General features: G+C 39.0%; 1 protein-coding gene and 1 long non-coding RNA gene across 3 annotated transcripts in view; one reads left to right on the plus strand and one right to left on the minus strand.

The window, feature by feature from the left end:
- Positions 1-20: 20 nt before the first annotated feature.
- LOC130606505 (uncharacterized) lies at positions 21-20,401 on the plus strand. 2 transcript variants are annotated; one of them, XR_008973990.1, is made up of 5 exons: positions 21-530; positions 943-1,075; positions 1,745-1,865; positions 7,356-7,491; positions 20,194-20,401. It is a non-coding gene; the product is annotated as an uncharacterized LOC130606505 (long non-coding RNA). The 2 variants fall into 2 exon arrangements; XR_008973989.1 differs by lacking the exon at positions 20,194-20,401 and adding an exon at positions 7,885-8,225 and having other exon boundaries at positions 24-530.
- LOC130606504 (contactin-3-like) overlaps positions 7,308-26,345 on the minus strand; it is a 102,203-nt gene continuing 83,165 nt past the window's right edge. The window contains exons 10-21 of the mRNA XM_057422914.1: positions 23,520-23,647; positions 21,916-22,091; positions 17,721-17,838; positions 16,510-16,668; positions 16,261-16,410; positions 15,460-15,530; positions 14,354-14,588; positions 14,058-14,173; positions 13,281-13,467; positions 9,840-9,952; positions 8,071-8,239; positions 7,308-7,473 (exon numbers count right to left, since the gene is read on the minus strand). Of these exons, the coding sequence (XP_057278897.1) occupies positions 7,373-7,473; positions 8,071-8,239; positions 9,840-9,952; positions 13,281-13,467; positions 14,058-14,173; positions 14,354-14,588; positions 15,460-15,530; positions 16,261-16,410; positions 16,510-16,668; positions 17,721-17,838; positions 21,916-22,091; positions 23,520-23,647 (1,723 nt within the window). The 3' untranslated portion in view covers positions 7,308-7,372. The remainder of the gene's footprint in view (positions 7,474-8,070; positions 8,240-9,839; positions 9,953-13,280; positions 13,468-14,057; positions 14,174-14,353; positions 14,589-15,459; positions 15,531-16,260; positions 16,411-16,509; positions 16,669-17,720; positions 17,839-21,915; positions 22,092-23,519; positions 23,648-26,345) is intronic.

The raw sequence follows: 26,345 nt of genomic DNA on the forward strand, positions 1-26,345 counted from the left end.
TCCTTACCTTTGTGGCTGGAGTTTTAGCTGATGGCTGTGGGCTCTGCTGGCAGGGGAGTGAACAGTCTTTCCAAAAGAAAATTTTAGGATAACTTCAAACTCCCTCAAGAAGAGGTTGATTCTAGTCTTCATCTGTTTTGTAGAGATGGGAGGAAAAGAAGCAAGCAGTGTGTAGTTAAAAAACATTTAAATAACAGTAAAAATGATTATACAGAGGATATAATTGTAGGGACTTTGTTATTTGGCAGTATTTTGGGCAGAAAGAACTATATAGCAGAAGTTCTGCCTTGGTCCTTTTGTTTTGAAGGGCTGACCGATCAAAGCTTGCTGAAGCTGGGGTAAGGGTTTCATTAGCCTTGGATCAGGCCCTCAGCACTGGATACTCTGGTTGCTTGAAAATAGGTAATTAATAGTGCTTTATTTTTCATGTTTCCAAGGCAGCACTGAGACACTGTTTTCCAGTACATGACCAGAATCTTTTGGCTGCAGCAGAAGAGTTCCCCTCTGTCTCGTATGAAGCTGCTGTAAAGGTACCAAAGCCATATTTTCTGTCATTATAGTCAATTTACATCCTACATCCAAAAAGTAATGACAGTCAGATGCAGCTGATGAAATGATCTGTTCTCACTGCAGAACAGCTCATTCCATCAGCTGAGAGCTCTGCTGTTCAAACAGATAATTAGTGTTGTGACAAGTGTAACTTTAACTGCCTCAGTTTGGTGGCAATGTTAGGAATTGTGACTACAATTAAATTATGTGCCTGCTTTAACCATGACCCTCCTCGGATTGCTAATGAGAGCAACTCTTGTTAAACACACGTCCCTTTTGATAGGCTCCTTTTACAGGGCTTCAGTTGGGAAAAGTGATATATTATTTGTATCATAGAGGGAATGAAAGAGAGGGATTTCCCTTATTTTCGCTGTTTTCCTTTTATGTCTTTAGCTGATGGAACAGGTCATTGCTTGTGTTCCAGCATAAAACTGAAAGATCCTCTAAAAATGAAATCCCCCAGGAGATTAATCCCAATGAATGCCTTTCCTTCCTGTCAATATTCTATCTAAATTAATGGGCATGGGTAATGTATTTATATGCTCAAACCTCAGGAGCACTCACGGTACCTTCCCTGAGGTGACAAAAGAAATCAATCTGCCCTCCTATTTTTGGCTGCAGAGCAGTGAGTTCAGAGTGCCTACAAACAGGTCCCTGTGTGTGCTCTGAAGTGCCCTGGTGTACTGTAACTCTGTGTCCAAGGCCGCTCCAGTCTCGGAGCAGGAGGATGCTGCATGCTGTCACTCCGGAGCACAGCTGCCAGTTGCTTTCATTCAAAGGCAGTGTTTTTATGTTTGCATTTTCATTAATGGCCAGATGGTTTGGTAGCTGGCTTCCAGTCCCACCTCTGACCAAGGGCATGCGAACCCTCCCTGTGTGCAGCTGGAGGATTCCCATCCTGCACCTTCAGCTGGTAATGGAGCAGGGGAAGCAATTCAGTGTTCCTTCTCCACTTGCAGCTGGGTCATTCTGAACCCTGAGGGGAATGGGGTATGGGAGGCTGGAAGCTAAGTGGGCAGCCAGGAGCTGGAATGTTTCGGCAGTTACTCTTTCCTGATGGATGGTTCTGGGATGTCTCCCTGCCCTAGGAGATGCTTTGAGTTTAAATTATCATGAGCTGATTTAATGAACATCTTGGAAGTTACATCCTTTCTGTTGGTGCCTAATGGGATGCTTTTGGTTCTTCCTTTTTCAGCATTTGCCGATGCCTTGATGTTCTCCTGCCCAAGGGGAATTAATCGCCAAGATGGAATGAAGAGCACAGCGCGGAGAACAGCACAGTCCAGATCTCACAAGACTTACTATGCTTTTGAAGGGTAAGAACATAATCTTAGGTACATTGGGAAGAAAGTGTCTTAGTAACACTACATAGGGTTACTGGCATGTCTCATGTATTTGTGCATTAAGAGACTTTCAAAGATACTTCCTGATCTCAAGAAGATCAGCGAGCAGTTCAGAAAAAGAAATTTAATACCAAATGAGTTTATCAAGTTTTCTTGACCCCTAAGGGTGGGAAAAAGACAAAAGAAAAATGCACATGAGGTCTTGTGAAATTCTATTACGAAAACTCATTCACAAACTGGAAAGTCTCAAACCAAAGTGTTCAAAACCAAAGCAAATGAAGAGCGTGGTGTGTATTACAGCAAGTACCGCTGCAGACACTGCAATGTGGCAGTTAAAGCTGGTGTAGAGGACCTATGGAAGGAAAAGTGAGTGTCTGTCTATCAAAATGCCAGACTCTTGAGGAGGGGAGCTTTTTGATGCACCTAACAAGAGGCAGGACAGAGTCAGTAGTCTGGCAACATACAACCACTGTCAGCAACAGGAAAATATGAAAATAGACTCAAAATTGGTGACAGCCTGGGGCTATGTTTTACTGCCAGTCTGCTTTTGTGGCAGGTGTATGCCCAGACAGATGCATCTACTCTGAGACTACCTCCTAGAGATACATGTATTCCTCTTGGAAAGATGAGATGCTACCTGCTGATCAGACCTACTGTGAGTGTCAGAAGAAGCGAGCAGCAGAGGCAAGACAGCGGCTGTGTGGGAGGAATGAAAGAGAGGATGCCACCAAGGAAGTGTCAGCTGCAGCTCTTCATCCTGCAGCCAGCTGGTGCAGCAGTGACCAGTCCCACTGGCACTACTATCAAGGTGTCTACATCCTTAGCTGACCTTGGGAAACACTTCCAAGCCAAAGGTGAGACATTACTAGCACCTCTGAGAAACAGCTCCTACGTGCACAGAGTGCAGGCAGGCTCTGCTTGCTCTGGCAGTTGAAATAGCTGTTGAATTTGGAAAAAGATAAATACCTGTCCCTTTCTATAGGATTCACATCTTGCTTCCTGGTGAGACCAAGGCTGTATGCACACCAGGGAGGCAGCTATGAACTCTGAGAAGTCTTTGCAGAAAAACTCTTCTCTGAGAGGGTAAGACTGGTATCTAGAGATACACTGAAGTGCTGTACTCCCCCCCCCCCCCCCCCAGTCATGTTGCAGCTTGCATATGTATGCATCAGATTGAAAGCAGTGCCTCGTCTTATAAAACAGGCTTGATAAAACAGAATTAACACAGATTCAGTTATATCTCTGCTAAACATATCCTTTTTTATTGCTTTTCAGGAGTTCAAAGCATTAGCATAAAACAATCGAGGAGGTTGTTTTTCCTAAGAGAGTAAGTGCCTGTTTACAAACTCATTTTATTTTCACAATTTTCCATTGTTACTTATTTCAGTCAGAAAGCTGTCAGATTAATGCACTCCCTCATAACATATATAACCTGACAGGCACTGCCCATGTCTGCATTCCACCAGTGGAAGGCAAATTAAGTAAAAAATGTAAATCTCCAGTATTTCTTAGGGCTAAAGTAATACTAGTTTTTAACTCATTTTGTATTCATAGAGGATCCTATGTGTGTTCACAACACATCTGATAGAGTAAACTGTGCAAATAAAAAGTGTGGGTGTTTTAATTCTTATACCAGCTATCTCTGAGGAAGTCAGACTTTGGAAGCACAAGGAGGTGTCATTGAGACCCTGCTTATGAACAGTTGTCAGGTAAGAATGGAAAAATCACATTTGAAGCACAATAAACCCTTTAGAAAACAAATCTTGGGAGAATAGGGGTGCAGGGTGAGAAACTTTGAACTTAAAATAACCTCACAAACAGCGCTTGCCCTCCAGACCTCCCAGTCTTAAAGCACTGCACACCTATAGCCTCTGGTACTGGCTTCCCACAGAAGCCGTTCTTGCTTCTAGAGGAGGCACACCCAGTTGCAAACATAGATATTTTTTTAAGCAGTTTCAATTCCTTTTTCTTTGGAGCGTGTATCCAGCTGGTGGCAGGATTCCTGTATCTTTTCTCCTTTCCACAAGGACGGTTTGATTCATTGTCCAGAAAACATCCAGCGGGTTGCCCAGTGTTGCGTTGCACTGTGGATGCCTCTGTGGTGATGCTGCTGTGGGGGTGCAGCACGCACCTCTCACCCTACAGGAGCCAGAGAAAGGCTTGGCTCATCTGTCCTGGGGCTTGCCTGTCCCACTCCCCCCAGCTTCTGGCTTCGTGCTTTGGGAGCCTCTGGTGTTACTGTCCAGCATGGAGGAATACAGCTACACTTCTAGGTATTGAAAAGAATGTACTTGACAATAGCGTTTGTTTCCCTAAAAACTATGACTCAGTCCAACTGTTCTTTCTTACTCGATTTTGCATAATAGCAATTGTAAGTGATAAAATGTTGGCTATTTTTGGTGCAAGTACAAGAAGAATGGCAGAAATACCCTCCCACCATCCGCAGTTCCAGTCACACAAGTGATTGATGTTACTCACATTTTCATTAGTGATTCTTTTTCTTTCTCCTCCCCAGGACTGAATTGCAAACCTTGGTTAGTTACAGAAGCTGCTCTGGAAAAGTTTGCACATGGTATGCTCAGAAACCTCTCCCCTCATCCTTTACCAGCTCTTCACCTTTTCCTCTATCCTTTCCCAGTGACAACTTACTTTGACTTACAGAATCAAGTCTGTGCTATTACCACAACTAAACATTGACCAAATCAACATAAGGTGATGGAACAGAGAGAGGTCAGCTTAATGGAAGACTAATCTAAACACAGGGCAAGGCTGGTGTCCACTAAAACCCTCTTTACTCGAGAAAAATTACTTCAGTCTTGCATATACATTTGTAAACGTGTTGAGATTGCTATTAACTAACTCTTACTGCAGCATTTGGATCAGCTCCCTATTAGGTAGGTAGAAGCAATGCTCTAAAAGCTTGAAATACATAGTTCAGATTTGTCTGTGTTCTCAGTGAGAAGGTTTTAATGCTAGGAAGTCTTGGGCTTTAAAATGGGAAGCTGCAATATGTAAGGAATAGGCAATTTGCAGGGGAAAACAGGCCATACAATTTAATACCAGAGAGTTGAGGCACTAAATAAATTATTATAAAGGACTAATTCTTCAATATAATTACATACTTTTTTTTCATTGTAAACAGCCTAATTGGATAGATGGGAAAGAAGCGGCTTTTTCTCCAGGGCTGCAAGCCTGCAGGCAGAGGAAAACCTCATAAGTTCACACACAGCCTTTGGTCTCTGCCATGTGTCTGCCTCCGGGACAAGACTGGGATGTATTTACATCCTCACTCTTTCCTTCTCCCTCCTGCCCTGCTTTCTGTACAGGTAAGCCTGGGTATATGGGTTGGGATTTTAGTCTCTTTGCAGCAGAACTACCAGAACAGAAGATCCTATGCTGCCAAGAAGAACCAGTTAGCAGAAATATCATGAAGATGCTGTAAGTATCATTTTTAGATGCAGTAAATCCCATGTGTGGAAACACAGAATCCAAACAAGCAATAATACTTTGAAATATTTTAGTATCCCTCAATGTAATAAATATTTTATTAGAGTAATAGAAAAAATGCATACAGATAACCATAGGATACACACACAACTGGAAGTTTAAGGATAAATTTCAAACTTTTCAATATGAAACAAGGTACTTGGTACATATCTCATGGAGATATATAACTAGAAATTAACTAATACAATGTAAACTGCGTGAAAATGGCAATACAGGAACCTGGACTAGAATTTTGTGAAACAATAGAAAGAGTCACCCTTTGTTGCATGAAACATAACTATATACTTACTAGTAACACCTGTTTTTCCATCTCCCCCCCCACTCCCCCCCACCCCATTTGCAAGTGTCTGAAAACATCACTGGTTAGCCACATTGAAAAGCAACTAGCCATTTATAACTATGTATGTACAGTATATACAGATCTTGCTTGCTTCAACAGTTAGCACGTATCTCCATCTGGATGTGATACTAATAAGGTAATTTGCTATTTGACTGCATATAAGGTATATTTTTTCTACAGTGCTACTGTAATTTCATTAATCCTGGTTCTCTCCTTTTATAGTTCTGTGTGTTGTAATATAGTACTGTGAGACTTTAAAGAAAGATAAGTCATTAAAAGGATATGGTTTTATGTCATGAACACTTGTGCTCTGCCATGTATGTAGGCAGCTCTCTAAAACGTGTCTCAAAGGCTGATTTGACTAAATTCACAACTATGGAAGTCAAATGGACCAGGTTTAATGTATCATTAATGTATTGCTATGAAAGAAAGCATAGATTTCTCCATAACAGCAAGCCTGAAGTGTCCTTGTGTTATTTTTTATTATAACCTACAATATTGCCACAAACTTACTAAACTGTATGACATTAATGGGGTGAATCAGAGTGCCAGACCAGGTGAAATATTGTGAATTAGTTAAAAAGCATCAGGAAGGGGAGTTATGAATGAGACACTGAATTAAGGATGCATTTACAGTGTGGTGCAATAGACAAAAGAGCAAAATAATTCAGGGCTGCATATATTTGGAAGCACCACATGACAAAGTAGGGAGGTGGTAGTAATTCCTTTTCGTAAGGCCATGGTGCAACTGCATTTTAAGTAATGCTTACAACTGGGCACTTTTGTTAGTGAAACACACTGGCAGGAGTTCAGAAAAGGGCAATAAAAATGATTCTGAAGTTGGGGGAATTTGGTTATGAATAAAGAACCTGGTTAAGAAATACAATGTGGGGATATAAATAACTAACTTCAAAATCTATTGATGGAGAGGAAGGTTAGGTGTTTGAAAAGGTACATAAATACATGCTGTGATAAAGCAGAGAGCTGTGAAATCATTTCTTAAGAGCAGTAGTGGAAGCCCTACCTCTCAGACATCCCAATGTGGACTGTGCAGAACTAACATCCATACTGTGATTTTTCTCTATCTTCCAGCTTTGATTTCTTGCTGTATTTAGAATTACTTATAGAATGGGCAGTAGGAAAACTGATCCAAACCTACTGGATTCTGACACTGGCTTAAGAACAGCTACTTGGTGCATGTGTTTGTTACTATCTATCTGATAGAAGCACTGTGTCTCCGATTTTATCTTTTGTATGTAGAATGATGTTATCCTAACAATGCAGAACATACCCAAAACACCATCACTGCAGAAATGGAGTTTCTCACTGAGCTAAGCTCTCCCCTGAAACTCTGACCACAGTGCCATTGCTCTCCCTCACATTGTATCTGAAGTATGTAATATGTAAACTGCTTTGGTTCAAGTATTAAGGCATTTTAGAGTCCTCTTTAAAGGATTTGCTAAACTTTACATGGTATTTTTAATTCAACCTACAGTGAAATACAAAGAATTTAAAAATACGTCAGGATAGAAGAAAAACATGCATTAAACACTGCAGGTTTCTTTTAAAAAAAAGCACTTTTCTGTAGTAACCAATTCCTTTTTTTTTTTTCCCAGCAAATGAAAATGTATCATCACAACACTGAATTAAGAGTCAGGGAAAATAGCATTAGAAAGAAGCTGGATACACTGAAGATACTCAAGACGGATGGACCAGAACCTCTTGCATCCATACCTGTGACAAAGGAAAAAGGTATGGGTTAAATGAAAGCATGAGTTTTGTCTATGCCAAATTAGTATTCTTTCTAGATACTAAGCAAAAATTTTATTGTATATTTTTATTTCTGACAAGCAATGAAAATTTAGAATAGATTTACCAAAACTACAGTAAATATTGTAAAACTATAGAAATGCCTTGCAAAACACTGAAACTGTACAAATGATCCTTACTTTCAAGGTAATACTAAGAAAAAAAAGGTAAAAAAATCAAAATCTAATGTTTTTAATACCAATCTACATTATAATTTACCAGGCCAATAGAAGGAAGTTTGTCATGCATAAAGTGCATGAAAAACCGTTAACTGCCTTTCTTCTTATTACCTTATTACCATGCAACATACAAGTATTCTTTTTTTCTCCCCATCAGTAAGTACTGAATTCCTGCAAAGACAAGCTGTGACAGCTGCTGGGTGTCAACTGCACATTTAGTAATGATTCACTACACTAAGGCAGAGATGCATCTGTACTATGGCCAGTATAGAGAGGGTTCTGTCATTGGCTGGGGAGCCTATATAAGCAGCAACAAAATAATAGAGATTCAGTTTTAACCTACTAGCTAGCCTGGGAATCAGGATCTGATCACTGCTAGTGCCATCTCCACCTTCTGTTGTTGCTTTTACTTCTATAATGTAATCTTCATTAAACTGGAGCACAAGTTCAGCTGTTGTCTTGTCTGTGTTCAGCACGTTCATATTGCTCTGACTGATGGTCCTGTACAGAACCTGCAATACAAGCAAAGAGCTGTAGTGTGACATCTTCCCGTAGGACCTGCCCTGCAATTTATATTTATTTCTTAGAACAAGGTTTCAGTCTTTAAAAAGATGGGGTGAGAGAAAAGACCTGATTTTTGGTTAACATATATACTACGGCAGAACTGCATTTAAAGAAAGAAGGTAACATCAATCAAGTGCTTTTATTCTAACTTTAATAAAAAATGGCACAATTTATAATGACAACATATTATTTCATTATACATTTTATATAATTTGTTTTGTTATTATAATTATTATTGTTATTATTAAATAAAGTAATATAAGAGGTGGTGAGTCACTAGCCCAGGTTGCCCAGAGAAGCAGGGGCTGTGCCCTATCCTTGATAGTGCTCAAGGCCAGGTTGGATGGGGCTTAGAGCAACCTGGTCTAGAGGAAGGTGTCCCTGCTTATAGCAGAGGAGTTGGAAATGGATGAGCTTTAAGGTCTCTTCAAACCCAAACCATTCTATGATTCTACTGACTACAAATAATATATTCTGTTGAGTACCCTAATGTGTTGCTCTATAAATTATCCCACTGTTTGCAGTCTGTCATTATCTAGATCAGCTTCATATCACCACTATGTAGTTTGGGAAGGAGGGAACTAATCAGTGTTACAGACTATGTTGGACGATGCTCCCCAACTGCTTAATGACTACTCTGTCATGAAACTTCACTGCATTCTATGTCCTATGTAAGTGGACTATGTAAATTCATTCAGTAAAATTAACCAGCTTTATCAAAATTCTGCTTATCCTTGTGTACTTAGCAATGTTTGTTACGCAAAGGAACCTGAAATTGTTTTGGGAGGCAGAGTATGCAGTTTGAGACTCTTGATGGTGTGTTTTTTGGGTCAGCTACCATCTATGAAACTAGATGGCTCATCTGAGCTGTAAACATGTCGTTCTTGTCCATACTACTCAGAATACTGTGTATTCAGATCTTCAGCACAACTTTTTTATGCAGGAATGTATCATGTAGGCTCCAACTGTATGCAGGTCTTGAAGAACATCCTTGCTATTCTCTTATATATGGCATTTAATTACTTGCATGTTTGTGCACCAGTCAGATCTACAATAGATGGAGCAATGTATCAAGACAATGAGAATGTCCCACAGTAGGTAAGAAGAAAAGAGTTTAGAATATCAGTTTGTTAAATGTGGTACTAATAAATATACTTGGCCAGCAATGGGAATTATACCTATCACCTAAATTTTGGATTTACTTGGTTTCTTTCAAAATATTATACACTTGGATACATACATGTTATATGTGATAAGTATTGTTATATATGTTGTGACAGTCAAGTGTTATATATCTGGATAAGTGGAATCTCAAGAACTGGCAACTATACCTGCAGCTCCCAGTTTTGTTTGTGTAAGGAGAAGGTATTAAGTGTACCACTAATGGTAAAAGAGCCGCTGCTTGTGAATTGTTAGAACATGATGTAAAATCTATAAAAAGGAGACACTACTGAAGTGGTTTAGATGTGGTATTGTGCATCCACTGAACTTGCTGCCTTGAAAAGAGACAAGAACTTTCAGATAGTTTCTGAGTCTGTTTTCACTTACCTTATACCCAATCACTTCAGACTCATTCTCCATAGCTCTCACTTCTTCCCAGCTGAGGATTACTCTGGAGTCGGTGACATTCCACACAACGTTTCCTGGCGGTTGACTGGGTGCTTCAAATAAATACAGAATAAAAGCATGACTTTAATTGGTAGCAGTGATTTATTAGTAAATAATAGTTGAGGTAATTGACTGTTACTGCATGTCAGATACAAAAGCAACAAAAGCCTTTGTAAACGTCCTGATTCAGAAGACTACATTGAAAAACAAAACAGAAGGAAAGAAAACCAGAATGGCACATAGATGTTATTTCTGAAGTTGCATTATCCATTTATGATCCTTCATTAAATACAGCCAGATAAAAGCATGTATCTTAAGACATGGCTGATCAATTAGAACAAACTCTGATGAAACTCAACGATGGTAAAAAACAATTTGTACCTTCAATATATTGCCAAGAATATGCAAATACTTCACAATAAATTGTTAGACAAATGTAGTCTTAGTGAGTATTCAAATCTACACAGGGCTGATTTACTGTAACATGTCTCTAGTGTAAAAAATATCTGACAGTTTTTTTTTGCTCTTTTAACTTGAGGCATGATTTTGAAATGCGGTTTGTACCATTTCTGTACCTGCAGTTTGGACAATAGTGGCTTTGTCCAAGTACATCTATTTGGGTGTTTTTGTTCATTAACGATCTATCTGAGACTGTAATTTTCAAAGGAAGTAGCATGCCTTTGGCTGTACACTTTAAAATACCTTGAAGTTACCTTTGCCTTCTGAAAGCTTGGCTAATATGAACCTCTTAAGATGCCTCAAATTGGTTTCCCAGAAAACAGGTCATTTCAGTGACACAATCAATGATTAAAATCTTTTCTAAATGCATTAAGGAAAACAATTTACTGTTGCTGTCACCTAGTGGAGGCAACTGCTGCTTAGGTGGACTGTGCTACACTTTGATGCTGAAAGTTCCAGCATTTAACACTGGTTTTAAACACCCTGTGCATGTTCTTATGTTGCTTATTTTCCCACAGGTAGTTCCCTGCCTTCTTTCCTCGAGTAGTCAGATCAAAACCCACCTGATTATATTTTATAAAACACAAAACTTTTAAGAGTGAAACTCAAAAGAATTATTCTAAAGTCAAACGACCACTCATGGGTATTATTTTCTTGCAGCATTTGAGTTGTTCTATATACAAAATAGAATTTAACTTGATGCACTAATAGCCACTTTTTGTAAATCTAATTTGTTTTTTACTTTACACCTGAGCACTAAGTATTACAGCATATATGAATAGTTTTCACACTGAGATATTAAAGCTGAATTTCAAAAGAAATGAGTCATTCTTTTAAATCCCCCAAATATTAATATGGTAACTCAGTGCCTGTAACGAATGATAACAAGTATCATTCTGTCACTAAGGACTAAACCAACTCAGGTTAACTTACATTATCTAGAATTTTTATATATATACACACACACACATATATATACACACACACATATATATAAACTCGAGATTTAACTCAGATTAACTTGCATTATCTAGAGTTTATATACATGTATCTATAGATATCTAGTTTATATAGATACAGAAATCTAGATATATGTAGAGTTCATATATATATATATATATAAAAAAACCCTAGATAATGTAAATTTACCTGAGTTAAATCCAGAGTTTACATATCTATATCTAGAGTTTATATATATAGTTTTATACATATAAATATCTATCTATATTCTAAAGAATATAAATTAATCTGAGTTGGTTTAGTCCTTAGTGACAGACCCATACTTGTTATCATATATAAGCATATATATGTTATCACATATAAACTCTAGAATGCATATATCTAGAGATCACATATCTACACGTAAACTCTAGATTTAACTCAGATTAATTTACATTATCTAGAGTTTATATATATCTATATATATATTTATATCTAAATAGATAAACTCTAGATATCTATCTGTATATCTCTATGTATATAAAGATATCTCTGTATATCTAGATATCTGGATATATCTAGAGTTCTTATATATATAAATTCTAGATAATGTAAATTAATCTGAGTTAAATCTAGAGTTTATATATAAATATACATGGAGCATATCTATATCTAGATATATAGATGAGCATATATATATATATAAACTCTAGAAAATTTAAAATAATTGGTTATTTTAGTCCTTAGTGACAGAATGATACTTTTTATCACACATAAACTCTAAAGTTTATATATGTATATTTATATTTTTATAAACTCATATATATCTGTATCTATTTATATCTATATCTATATATAGATATGAGTTTTTATATATAGATATGAGTTTTTATATATAGAGATGAGTTTTTATATATAAACTCTAGATAATGTAAATTAATCTGTTTGTTTAGTCCTTAGAATACTTGTTGTCATCTAGAAACATGTATGTTACCATATGTAAGCTCTAAATATATATATAGAGGGTTTATACATATATAAACTCCCTCTATATATATAAATTCTAGATTTAACTCAGATTTACATGATCTAAAGTTTATATATACATTTTATATCCATATATAAATTCTCTATACATATGTCTAGATATATCTATATATACCTAAATATCTATATAGCTCTCTATATTTTTTATATATATATATATATATATATAAAAACTCTAGATAATATAAGTTCATCTGAGTTTGTTTAGTCCTTTGTGACAGAATACTTGGTTTTGCATATAATTCTGATCAAATAGCTTATTTCATAATACTGAGGATGTAACTACTTTGGTAGACGGATTTTAATGACTATTCCAAGGAATTTGACCTTTCAGACAGATTTAATTGTAGGCTCTTGTGAGCCTGACAGAAATACTTCAAGATTGATGACCCTGATTCTGAGCTGTATTACAATACAACAGCATACTGAAAATATTTCCATTTGTAGAAAAATTAGTGTAGCCTTTGACAATCTGTTCTTTAGCTGAATTTCTCTTTAACAGTAAAGTTTTGATTCTTCAAGAGGACACAGTGGACATAAAGGATTGCATTTCAAAGGCCATGTGCTAGAGAACTTACGAATATGTTACAAAACCCTGAAAAATTCAGGAAGTCTCTTGGTTTTTTTTCCTTCCGTGTAACATAAATTTTTCTTTTAAAATTCTTTTAGTCACTACAAGGGTCAATGCAGAGATTCTGGATCTTACTTCAGCTTCCAGCTCAAATGGCATTGTTGAGTTTTACTTACTCATCCTGCTTAAGTCACAGAGGGTAGAAAATAGAAGCCCTACACTTGATTCAATTTTGTAACTACCTCCTCTTGTCTGTAGGAAAATTTATGCCACTTACACATGTTGTGATTCATATTATTTTTCATTTCCCAGCAAGTGCTAACACACCTTTATTTCTCTCTGCACTTGAAATTTAAGATACTTACGTGTCTTTTTTGTGGTAGCATTTACTGTGGCACTGAAGGGACCTGCTCCAGCACTGTTGTAAGCACGGACAGCTGTGTAGTATGCTAAGTTGCTCTTCAAACCTGTTATTCTTACCGATGTCTCATTCCCTGCAGCTTTTACCCTGTTTGAAGAGTCTTCTTTTTCACCATTATTCCAGTACCTAACCTAGTAGATATAAACCAAAACCATGTGAAATCTTGCATCAAATGGACCACTCATCCACAGCACTGCATTTGACTCCTTTAAGTGCATTTTTTTCTCAGCTGAAAAAGGCAGAAATACATTCAAAGTTCAGAAATGTTTACTGTGTAAAAAAATAAACTTATCCATCTGCTTCTCACACTTGCTGCTCTTTCAGTGTGACAGTAGGAAAAAGGAAACATATATTAGATGCTGCTTGAATTAAACAGTGACAGGAGGAAAACCATTACTTTATCTTAAAAAGTAAACATGTTAAAACTGTTTTGAAACAGAAACCTGTACCTGACAATATAGTTTCTCTGGAAGTAATGCTGAAAGAATGTCAGTTTGAAAATACTGTTAGACAGATGCATGGGTATCGGCACAGAAAGCAAAACACAATTTCATTCTGTGTTCTTTGGTTTCAAAGATACTGTATCTTCATTCTGGGTGTAGGTGGAGCAGCAAGGAAGCATGGTATCTGTTAATGTATTGTACATTTGTGCTGCTGTCCTGCAGCCTGCATGACCCTTCTGGCTCCTTTAGAAATGGGAGTGTTTTTTAAATGAGCTTACCTCATAGCCAAGTAACCTTCCACTACTCATCTTCCAAGGAATGGCCGTCCAGGAAACCTCAATGACTGAGGATGACAGACTGATCGCAGATACACCGGAGGGTGCTATGCTAGGCTCTGTATTCAGAAATCAATAAATGAGAGGTGATCAGCAGCACTGGTGACTGTGGAAATAAACATATCTGTATTCAAACTGATCTCATTTCTATTAACTGTTGCTGGATTCTCTGATGAAACATCTCAGATTAAATATCTGGAAGTAACTCAATTAGTGTGGAGATAACTCGAGCCACATACCTTCTTCAGCTGAAAAAACAGTGGTCACTGAACTAAATGGCCCTTCTCCTTTATTGTTATAGACACCAACTTTGACTTCATATGGTGAAAAGGGCAGGATGCTTTCATTCCTAAAGACGTATCTTGGTGTGTCAGGAGAGGTGACCACAGTCTGTATCCACGTTGTGGTGCCAAAGGGGCGGAAGGCAACAACATAGCCAAATCCTTCTCCATTTTGTAACTCTTCAGGGATGGGCTGTGAGAAAAGCAGCAGAGGACTTTAAATCTGCGATACAACATCCAGCACCGAACGTGTTTGGCAGAAAGAAAGTGCTGACAGACAAACATACATGATAGTAACCAGATTCTGGTACTGCATTTGGGATCTTGCCCATCAGCAAATTAGCTGCAGAGCAAAATGTATTCCTTTGAACCTAGTTTAAGGTTTGCATTTCAGTAAGAGAACGACTTTCAGGTATATTCCTTGTTTTCCACTAAGCAGCCTGGTTTAAGACGCTCTTCAGTAACTACAGTTTGGGTTTTTTTTCAGTTTCACAATCCATAGTTCTTAAAAAATGAATAATTAATTACTGAGTCAACTCTTACAGAATCCTTTATATAGTGGCTTATGATTTCCTCTGATGTGATAAAGACTAGATAGATAGCCACACAGAGCAGTCAATGTCAGTAAGAATGCTAACATATTTTTAACTCATTAAGACAGGGATACATAATATAAAGTACTATCTGATTGCACTGGCTAACACATACATCCAGAGTTAATGGTAGGAAAGCAAGAACTGCACATTTGCATTGAAAAGCATAATTCTTTAGCTCAGCCTTTGAGTAATACCCCTTCTTCTTCCCACCCTCCTGCCCCCTTTTAGCATTAACGTTTGTTTGAGAACAGAAACAATCTCAAACTAACTGAATTCCCTACTAATTGCCACCTAGCACACTAACACATGACTAGAGGGAAGGCAAATGCACATAGCTCACAGTACAGAATGTTACTGAGCACATATACATCCTAGCTGGGATGCTGCTGTAGCCAGGGAAATTCATCATTTAAGAGTTCAAATGAAAACAATTATTCTCTGAAGGAACTTGCTTGCCAGAAAACTTACATCCCATGTTATGACCAGTTCAGACCTGCTGCCTCCTCCCCCACTGACTTCCGAGGGGGGAATTTCAGGAACTGTGAAAAGGAAACATATAGCTGTCTACAGAGTGGCAGTACAAGACGTGATATGATATGATATCATAAAATGTTAACCCGGTGGTACTCGTATTGCTTCTGCAAATGTAGGCAGGGTGGGCAGTCGTGGAACACTCCAGCCCTGTCCTGCATTCCCCTTGCTGCTCTCCACCACCAGGCAGGCCAGTGCTTTAATGAGCCCTCAAAGAACCTCACTAGCTCACAGACTATTCCACTAATGCTTATGAACTTCTAGAAACTGTAGCCTGCTTCATTTTTTATAATAGAGTTAACTTATGCAGAGGTATTGGGCAATGGCCTTATTCCAAGTAAACTCCTGGGGTTTTAATTCATGTGTTCTTCTGAGCCACCTGCTTATTACAGGGAAGGTGTACACTGATCAAACACTAGGAATGAAAAACCCTATCAATCAAAATTAACCTCTTTCCACCTATTTATACCCTCAGACTCTGCAGCTCTGACTGAACTGACAAGGCTTTGGCATACTAAATACAGTTTAAATGTATTTAGATGTTATGCTTCTGTGATGTTCACTAATGCAACACAAACTGTCCCGCAGCTAAATGGAAAAATCACGAACAAGCTAGTTACAGGCTTTTATGTTCAATGTCATTTCCAAGCTTGTCTGCAAAGAGGCAAGGATATGAATGCTTTATTTTGTTAATATTCAAGATTCTTGAATTAAAAGCAAATAAAAGAACCCACTAACCTGCCTCTTCAGTTCTTACTTTTTCTGAGGGTAAACTAGGTTCTCCACCTCCTATTTTGTTACTGGCAACTACACGAAATTCATATTCAACCCAAGGATTTAAATCCACTACTGTGGTTGTGAATGTTTTCCCATCAATCACATCTGGAACTATTAAAAACAAGAAGAAAGAAGAAAAAGGAAACTAAGCATATAGTGTCCTTGGTCAAAAACATTGCAACAGAGCCTGTGACAAGGATTGTGTTTTACCTGTTGTAACTCGCTGCCAGCCAACTGAAAAGGGCGTCCTTGCTTGTATGGTGTAAGTGGTTACTGGACTGTGATTATCTGTGCCTTCTTGCCAGGAGATCTGAGCTGTGGTATCAGTTATTTCATCCACTTTCACGTGTTCAGGGGGCCCAGGTAAGCCTAGAATCAGATTGAGAAACACATGGTCTTTTGTAAAGCCAGTACCCTGGAAATCACTAACAGAGCAGTATGGATTGCCATTTTATCAGCGCCGTGGGAGGAAAAAAACAATTCAGCTTGGAATAAGAACATTTGTAATTATTGTTTTACATTTACTAAACTTAACTCTGATAATCTAATTCTGAAATACTCTGAACTGCAGCACAGGCGGCAGAGTTTTGTTTTTTACAAGAACTTTTGATCCCTCTATGTTCCCTTTAATCTACTAAGGCATCTCTGCGGCCTGCCAATTTGTTATCTACGGCTGCTTTACTGTACAATGCACTGGAGCAATTTTTCAGCACAACATCTGATCAGCACCCTGAGCAGCAATTCGTCAGGCAAGCTTTCTACTGCCTTCTGGAAAATGCCACTTCTGGGCAGCCTAGCAAAAATGTCTCCAGCAAAGACTGAAATAATTAACAGCACATCAGCAATTAAAAATATCTGGCATACTTTAAATATACTGAGTGTCAACCATACAATGTGCTTTTTCAAAGACCAGAGCTTTTCTCTTGCAATGCAGCTGTATCATCAGCAAAGAAATTTACAGTTCTGGCTTAAATGTGAGCGTTCCAGCTCGGAATGACAAGGAAAAAGCCTGCATTATAAACTACAGCGGGTCCCTAGGACAAAGCCTCTCCAAGGCTGTGGTAGCCGTTGCCCAATTCCAGGCAGGATTCTGCAGGTTCAGTCTGCAGAGGCAGCAACTCACAACTTGCTCACAGCTGCCAGCACAGAGTTCCCTCCCGTCAGTGATCCGCAGGACTGTCAGTGAGGAAGGATGTGTAGTCAAAATTATATCCTCCAGCTCTTAGTTTCTCTGGGAAAAATTAGGCTTCCAATTAAAACTGAGCTACAATTCTCCCTAACTGCAAGGCAGAATGACATAATTCACAGTCATTCATCAGTAATCCTTGAATTGGGTTTGCAATCTGCATCAGTTGTTTCTGTAATCTACCGTATAAAAAAGTTAGAGAATATGATTCATGGTAACTGAAGCTGAAATTTACCTCGTACGATAAGGTCCGCTGCAGATGCTACGCTATCCACTTCTGTCTTCACCATACAAACATATTTTCCACTATGTTTCAGCTGGATGTTTCTAATCATTAAATCTCCCGATGCACTCTGTTGAAAACCACAGTTCTGATTAACGTAAATGTACTACCTTGTAATCTAATATTAACATCGTGTTTGTAAACAGAAAAGAAATCAACCAAAGATGTGGAAGATAAAGTTGCTCCAAAATTGCACTGGCAGACAGCCTGCAGGATAGCAGGTTATTATCAGCTGCTCCATGGTAGTTGCCTGTAAGCATTTTCCTTATAAACATGACATAGTATTCCTCTTTTAGGCGAGAGGCAAGCTACATCACGGTTAGCTCATACTGGGAATGCACCTCCTGACTGTTATTAGGAACCATGAAGAAAGTTAGTGCCCTGGGACCAGCCGTTTCCCTCAAAACCCTAAGGAAGAGAAAAACCTGGTTTCTGTGACCATTAACCAGTTTTTACTTCTAGACAGAATCTGCATGTCTGGTTATCACAGATTTTTAAGGAGTTCAAATATGTGAACGGCAAAGCTGAATTTGGTCCATTCCCACAGGCTATGGCAAGCACATCTTCATTTACAGGTTGTACATTTCAGGCTAAATTCCCCATTTTATAAATCTAAATTTCTATTCTTTGTTCTTCATGAATAGTTAATCTTTGGTCATTTTTTCCCACTGACTTACTTATGTCATGGCATATGGTTGATCTCCTGAATCAAGGGAAACATCCATAAAACTTGAGTGATAACTGTAGCTTCCTATCATGTTAAGGCTACTGTGTACTATTTGTTTCCTTTCAGAGGAAAATCTCTCAGGTCTGAATGTTAAAAAGTGTGGTTGTTTTGTTGTTTTGGGATTTTTTTAATTTTCTGGAGAAGCAGCATTTCACCTGAGGACAGAACCCTCTTTTGTGGGTATTTTAAGCTACTCCAGCCACATGACAGATTCTGGGGTGCAGAGTAGTCTGGGAGAAAGGGGAAGACACAAATCTGGAGTTTATTTTAGTCTTGGAAAAAAAATAACCACCTTTCCAACCATTTGATTATCTTCCTTTGTTTAAACACCCATTATTTCAACAGTACAATGCCTCACTATTCAACACAAGCTGAAAACAATTCTGCCTGATCCCCTTCCATGTGTGTATAAACACAATGGCTGGTCTGTGAAAGCAGATGTAAGCATCTGCAGGATAATTGAGCAGTGATTGTGTACAACACATTAGAAGTTGGGTTGAAGGCAATCTAAAAATCCATCTAAGTGGATATTCAGACAATGACCAACAGCAGCAATGCATACTCACAAGCAAATCATGTTCCACACAAACTTACTTTAGGAAACCAAATCTAAAACATCTTGACAAAGGTGACTGTCAAATAGAGTAATTTTACTGGAAATACCCCCCCCCCACCCAAATATGCTCCAGTGTAGCCACCACCCTCACCTCCCATGGCTCTGCAGACTATCAGTGATATCTGCACTCCTGCCTGGCCAGACTGAATCTCTGTCAGCATGGACAAGTCCAGGTGACAGTAAGATCACCTTCCTTTCTCCACACTACACAGAATACAAATACAGAGAAGCCCACGCAGTATGAACAGCTGCTGAAATTGCTTTTGCTCCTCCCCACTGCGTAACCAGCTCAGCCATTGCTGGGCTCCATGTGCAGGTGATAACCTGAAACAGTTTAGAGGCAGCCTGTTCAAAATTTGGCATCTGCTTGGCTTGCCATACTCTGTGTGTAAATCATGTGTCTGACAAAACAAGAAACAACCCAAAAAAGAGCAGTAAGACAGTGTTACATCCTGTATTTTTCTGACCATCTGGAAGACCAGGTGGTGGTCCCATAACATTCCTGCTAACTACTACATGTTGGAGACCTCAGGCATGCGTGACAGGGACTTCCAAGACATCACTACACAGAAATCTATCCACTGAAAAACTGTTTTCCTTTAGCCATGTTTACAACCAAGAAATCTGGAGTTACTTTTGCAGAGAGATTCTCATTTAACAAATACACACAGCAACTATTGGAAGAGTTAGAACATATTTATACGTATTTACTTACCATGACCCACATATAACTCCAGGTGAAATCATTCCACTGACCCCAGTGTGATACAAAGCCCATAAAATGTTTTTGTGGATCTCTTGGTTACCTATGAAGTTTTCTGCTAATAAGCTTCAATCCCTCTTTACTCAAATATGAGTTTAAAAAAGCACCCTATAATGTCTATATTCCATTTCTGTATGTCCCTTAAGACAAACTTCCAAATAAGAAGTTGTAGATTCAGAGTTCTGAGTCAGGCAATACTCATCCTGGATTTCAATTCAGCACTGACTGAGGATTTTGTGTGTGTATGTGGGGGAAATGTGAAAAAAAACCCACACCTAAACAAGACATAATTTGGAATTATGTCTGTGTTTGGTTTTAGGAAAAAGATGGAACTTATAGTGAGAAAAAGCACTGCATTTTCCAATCAGCTTTTGAAGCCTCAACTGAGCCAGTAGAACTGTCACAGCCAGGGTTTGGTATGGTTTTAACCTTCCCTATCCAATATTACTATTTGTGTACACAATCAGAGTACAGCGGGGGGAAATATTACTAAATAAATAAAGCCCATGTAGCAATCCTGGGAGGTAACGGGCTATGAAATCGGAGCATTCCCATTACAACATGACAGATGGTCAGCTCCTAATTCCCAAAACATTTCTGTGAGAACGTACATGATATACGAGTATCTCATGGCTCCTACAAGGAAATCTCATCATCTCCACATGCACTTATATATAATCAATTGCAAACCGCAGAATGCTCTGTGCTTTTGGTGTCTGCTGATTAAATGCTAAATCTTTCAAGGTTTTACAGGCAAAAAGAGTTAGGTGCTGAAATGTCGGTTTCAATGGCAGCAGTGTCTAACCCACTGCTATTCCTCTATAGCAGGAGAGGTCCGGCAAGAACATGTGAAAGGAAACTTTATGAAGGCTTATAATGGCCAGTTTCGTGCTTGTTTTGTTTTCACTTGGCCATGGCTTTTGCTCTGCAAGATCTTTTGTTGTAATTAATTTCATTCTCTTGATAGATCCTTCATCTGTCTTAATGGTTTACTTTTCATCTTTTCATGTTTTGATTAGAAGGCTAAATTCTAAAAACTATCAACGTCACCCTACCCGTCACAGCATCTCTGCGCTGGAAATATTTAATGAAATACGCAGCTTCTCACCTGAGGAGGCTCAGGCACAATACTGAGGGATATAATAGCAATGCAAGTGCAGGAAAAATAAGGAAAGATGGGATGGTTTTGTTCAGGTTTAGGTTGAAGTTCACAAAGTCTGTGTCAAGCCCCTTAACTTCTCAGTGCTGTGTTTTATGTGATCTTAAGTAAAATCATGTGGGGTCAGATGCAGAAACAGAGGTAGGAACTTAAAATACATCAGGTCTATAATACCAGGTTTCTGAACGATGGGTTATGGGCAGCAAGTGAGCTCAGTGAATGATTTCCCTTCAATACAAAAGAAAATTCTACAGGCCCAGGAGAGGAGAAACATCATAGAATCATAGAATAGTTAGGGTTGGAAAGGAGCTTAAGATCATCAAGCTCCAACCCCCTGCCATGGGCAGGGGACACCTCACACTAAACCATGTCACCCAAGGCTCTGTCCAACCTGGCCTTGAACACTGCCAGGGATGGAGCATTCACAGCTTCCCTGGGCAACCCATTCCAGTGCCTCACCACCCTCACAATAAAGAGCTTCTTCCTTATATCCAGTCTAAACTTCCCCTGTTTAAGTTTTAACCCATTGCCCCTTGTCCTATCACTACAGTCCCTAACGAAGAGTCCCTCTTCAGCATGCTTGTAGGCCTCTTCAGATACTGGAAGGCTGCTATGAGGTCTCCATGCAGCCTTCTCCAGGCTGAACAGCCCCGGTTTTCTCAGCCTGTCTTCATACAGGAGCTGCTCCAGCCCCCTGATCATCCTCGTGGCCCTTCTCTGGACTTGTTCCAACAGTTCCATGTCCTTTTTATGTTGAGGACACCACAATTGCACACAATACTCCAAGTCCTATTTCTACTGTGTTGACAAAAGAAAAGAATCAAGCCTTGCTATACTGAATACATCCGTAAGGCAAATGAAGAGAAGGTGCTTGCAACTCACCCCTCCAACCTTCTCAAAATGGGAAGCATCCTTCTTGAAATCAGTGAGTGTTCCATTGAAATACCAGGTGAAGCTGATGTCCAGTAGAGGATCATGCTGAACCTGGCAAGGCAAGACGACACTTTCTCCGACAGTGACATCCATGTTGGAAGGTGCCAAAATAATCCTTGTTGGCTCTGTTGAGAGCAGAAGTATCAGTTACTGGATTCCTGTACTGCTGAGCTTTGATTGCTACTAATATCCTACCAAGTACTTCAAATCTGATTAATGACAGGCACTTCAAATTATGCAGCTGGGATATAAATGCTGCTGCCGGACCCCTCTTGTTGGAGCATTGTGTCCTTGCACGTTTATCAGCAGGAGCTCCTTGACATTGAAAAGGCAAATTTTTACCTGCGATGTACAGGCCAATATACTTTAGAAAGCTAAATGCACTGTAACCCACAGCAATGAAACTGCTATTCAAGAGCATGTGTGGTTCTCAGCAGTAACACCTACATTTTGGGGCAGGAAGCTGTAGCAGCAGCCACTGGGAAGATTAAGAAGTGGGAGCGAGCAAAGGAGTTAATAAAATCTGGAAACTAGAGGAAATCCACATAGGGTACAACACATTAGATATCTGGGTCTATATATTGCATAGAATGTAAGTAGAGTCATTAAGAAAAGCTGCTTGTTATTCCAGAATCACCTTAATGAAGAAAGATGTCAAGGACTGTAAATAGTGTAAATAAAATTTAATTCTAGAGCTCCTTTGTACATAATTCTATTATTTGTATAAAATGGGACATGAATCATTTAGGAGCACAGTCTGAAAATGTGAAGCTGTTAATTCACTGAACAAAATAACTCTGTTTGGATCTATGTGATAAATAGGATATGTAATGCAGTAGGATATTAGATCATTCCGAGTTTGGAAAATCTTTCAGATACTCCAGTCTTTAAAAAGAAGATAATGAGAAAAAAATTCTTCAGATAAACTTCACAGTCTACTGGTCCTTTCAGTCCAGTGTCTCAGACAGCAGCAAGTAATGGATGATTCATAGGAAGGGACAAGAACCCCTTTGAAAATTATGTATACAATTTGCTTTTGAAAGACTTTCTATTTTACTGCCAATGGAGTCCCTGAATGCTCCTTGCAGCTAGAGTTTCTACCACATCTGTTTCCATAAGCAAACAGCATACAGTTCCTTTGGCCTAAACAGATTTTGGACTGGAATACAGAATTACCTCAAATATTTTTTATATTCCCATATTTCTTTTCCCCAGCAAATTAAAAATCCCCCAATGTTAAAAAGCACAATTGCACTATTTAGTACTTAGATAAGCGAGAGAAGGGAGGAAAAGCCTTCAGAACTCCCTCGCATCTGAGACATACTTCTTTCAAGGAAAACCCCTCAGTCTCCTCTCAACTAATAAAAGATTTCTAACAAAGATCTTTTTATCTTTTTATATTGTTAAATTCGCAACTTCTCAGTCTTTACTTTCCACCACATTTAGTATTATTTTTCCAATAAGGAAACTCAGACTCTACACACACAATTCTGCTGCAGAGTTTGCAGTTCAGTTTACAACTCACAGATGACCCTCCGTTCCAGCTCACCTACCAGTAACTATTAAGTTTGTTGAGCCGCTGGCTGTTCCAAACTGGTTTGTTGCCAGGCACGTGTAGCTTCCAGCATCAACTTTGGTCACGTTGGCTATTCTTAGTCCTCCATCCTTCAATAACTTGATTCTACAAAATTATGAAGAGATTTTAACAGATTCAGCATTGGTTTGTAGACAAATACTTTATTCCACACACTGCTACACAGGTATCTACAACTGCATCAATCACCAACCTGATGGCTGGCAATCTAAAATCCATCTGACTAGACTGGACTGCATGCCTTGCCCAGTAACTTTGAAATAACCATTTGCCATTAGTATGATATACAGTAGAACTGTTCACAAACAATCCACATTTTCACTTCTCAGGATTCATAGATAAAGCCCAGCTCTGACTGCACTGGTATCAATAGCTCATCTGCACAACTGACTCTCTAGACTAGGATTCTGCCCAAGCAAGTACAAACTCCATACTTGTTTAGAAAGGAAACCGAGGCTTCACACTGCTGCAGACTTCTGTCTCAGTTTACCAGCTATGCTGAGCAGGAGTGACCTGCAGACATCACAGAGGTATGCTTTGTGGAAGGCCTGGAAGGAAAGAGAATTCCCTCCACCCCACATGGACTCTGCAAGTGAGAGTCATGCCTAACAGACAGATAGCATGGAACAAACCAGAGACATGTTTAAATGTGGACAAAATACGACCCACAGTAAAGACACAGGAGAGCATGACATCCCAACAGCAGATGACATCCTAGACAACAGCACTGAAGGAATGCAAAGGTAAGGCTAATGTGAATCCCTCCTTCCCTGTTTCCAGACCTCCCATCTGTCATATCCTTAGATGCAGAGCTTTCTACCAAGTCTTCCCTAAGATAACCCGAAGCAGCTATATAACTAACTGTATATAAAAACATCCAGATTAATTAACAAAAAAAAGTAAACTTTTTCCTGATACACCTAAGTCAAAAAAGCCTCAGAGCTTCTCTCTCAGAACCCATCACTCCATTTCAAAGGCACCAAACGAATCCCAGTGAGGCTATTATGTTAGTTCCCTAAGCATCTTAGCTAAAAGGTATGTTGGAAATGCCCCAGACACCCACACACAGAATCAGCAGAACAGCAAACACCATTAACACTCCAGGCAAACCTCTAACCACATCACTTGCAGTCTTACACAGGTGTCAGAGTAACTATCAGCTGAGAAGGCAGCAAATACCACAGAACTTAACATTGCTATCGTCCCTTTCTCAGAAAAGTCAGGAAGATTTCACCTTCTCACTTACATGTACTTCACTGTTAACCTGCTTCTGTATTCAGAGCAAAATTAATTAAACACACACCCCTGCTGCTTTCTGTTACATACTTGAGGCAGATGAGTATTAATGGAGCTCCATCATTCGTCCCAGTTGAGATTCAGTTCTCTATAGTTAAATATGTACTACAAAAAGTAGGCAGGGAAGCCTGCTGTGTTAGGTGGGAGCTCGGATCACTGCCTTTCTTCTCAAGGCTTGTCCCAAGCCTGGGAAAAGCAGAAAGCTCACTTGAAAACAACAGATTCCGTCTGATCTTCATGCACTGTAACTAACAGTCCAGTGTAAGTAATTCTTCATGCGAAGCTCCACATGTGCTGTGGTAGCTGATGAAGGGTAACAGCTCGAAACTGCTGCAGGGCAGGCCTGTGAAGATGTGCAAGTAGCACGGCTAGGACAGCCCTGGTGAATGCGCCATCTTAAAAGTTAATTGCATTCCCAAAATGAAAGTTGGCCCATAAAAGGTATATGCTTCAGTAAGCTGCATTGCCATTAATTATTTATACTGGTAGATTATAAATAATACAGTGTTGCAAGGCTATGTTTTTTTTTTTAATAGCAATACAGCTGAATCTGTATTTCAGAGAATGATTAAGCTGGTAAACAAGGGCAGCAGCACATGACTCAAGTTTGATGGGTTCGGTGATCTTATCTTTCACCCTTAACTTCTCCGATCCTCCAAACCCATGTTCACTAACTGCAGACCCCAGCAGTGGGAGTCTATCATGGCTCTGTAGTTATGGTGCTCCCTGCCCTAACAGCAAATTCACCTAACCCTTACAGCCACATGGAGAGTGCATTTTACATGGATTCCTTCCACAGCTGCACTGCTCTTTACAGTTAAAGATCCTCTAGGTATAAATGCAACTTTTAGTTGCTTTTCTTAACTATTTTGAATTGAATTTTGTATTCTCTTAAAAAAAGGTGTTGCAACACTTCATGCTGTAGCTGAGATCCACTTCCTCTGGGCAAAGATGATGCAATAATGACATTAACAGATGCAAATTAGAAGATATAACAAGTCGCCTGTTAGAGCAACAGACAAAAGCATCTTATTTGAGGGAGAAAGAGTTATAAATACATGGTTTAATCATTTGCATTTGAAAGTAACCATCCTTGAGTCTTCCAGAGTACTGAGGTACCTGAGCCAACATGGTGGTGTTGGAAGCATATGTGTGATGTGCTTCACCAGTCTCGGCACAGCCGACCTCTCACAGGCTCATTAACTTACTTTAGAAAATATGTAATATTTGGCTGCACTTTATATTAGATGGAACATTTTAAATTAATTAAATCTTACCATATGGTTTATGAGTATTTTAAATGTGTTGGAGACATGATTAATACACGGTACAGGTAATTATAATGACATCCATAAAAGGTGTTAAGATATATCAATTACTGTTGCAAGCAAGCTACTGAGTTGTTGGACATTCTAGCTATCTGTATGTTTGGGAAGCCTTGTATTGCAACATCTAGTTTGAAGCAGTTTCCAGTAGGAAAAATGCAAAA

This window comes from Pezoporus wallicus, unplaced genomic scaffold (assembly GCF_028554395.1).
Source record: "Pezoporus wallicus isolate ANWC-B61680 ecotype Strahan unplaced genomic scaffold, APGP_CSIRO_Pwel_v1 contig_7073, whole genome shotgun sequence".
In the NCBI taxonomy this organism is placed as follows: domain Eukaryota; kingdom Metazoa; phylum Chordata; class Aves; order Psittaciformes; family Psittacidae; genus Pezoporus; species Pezoporus wallicus.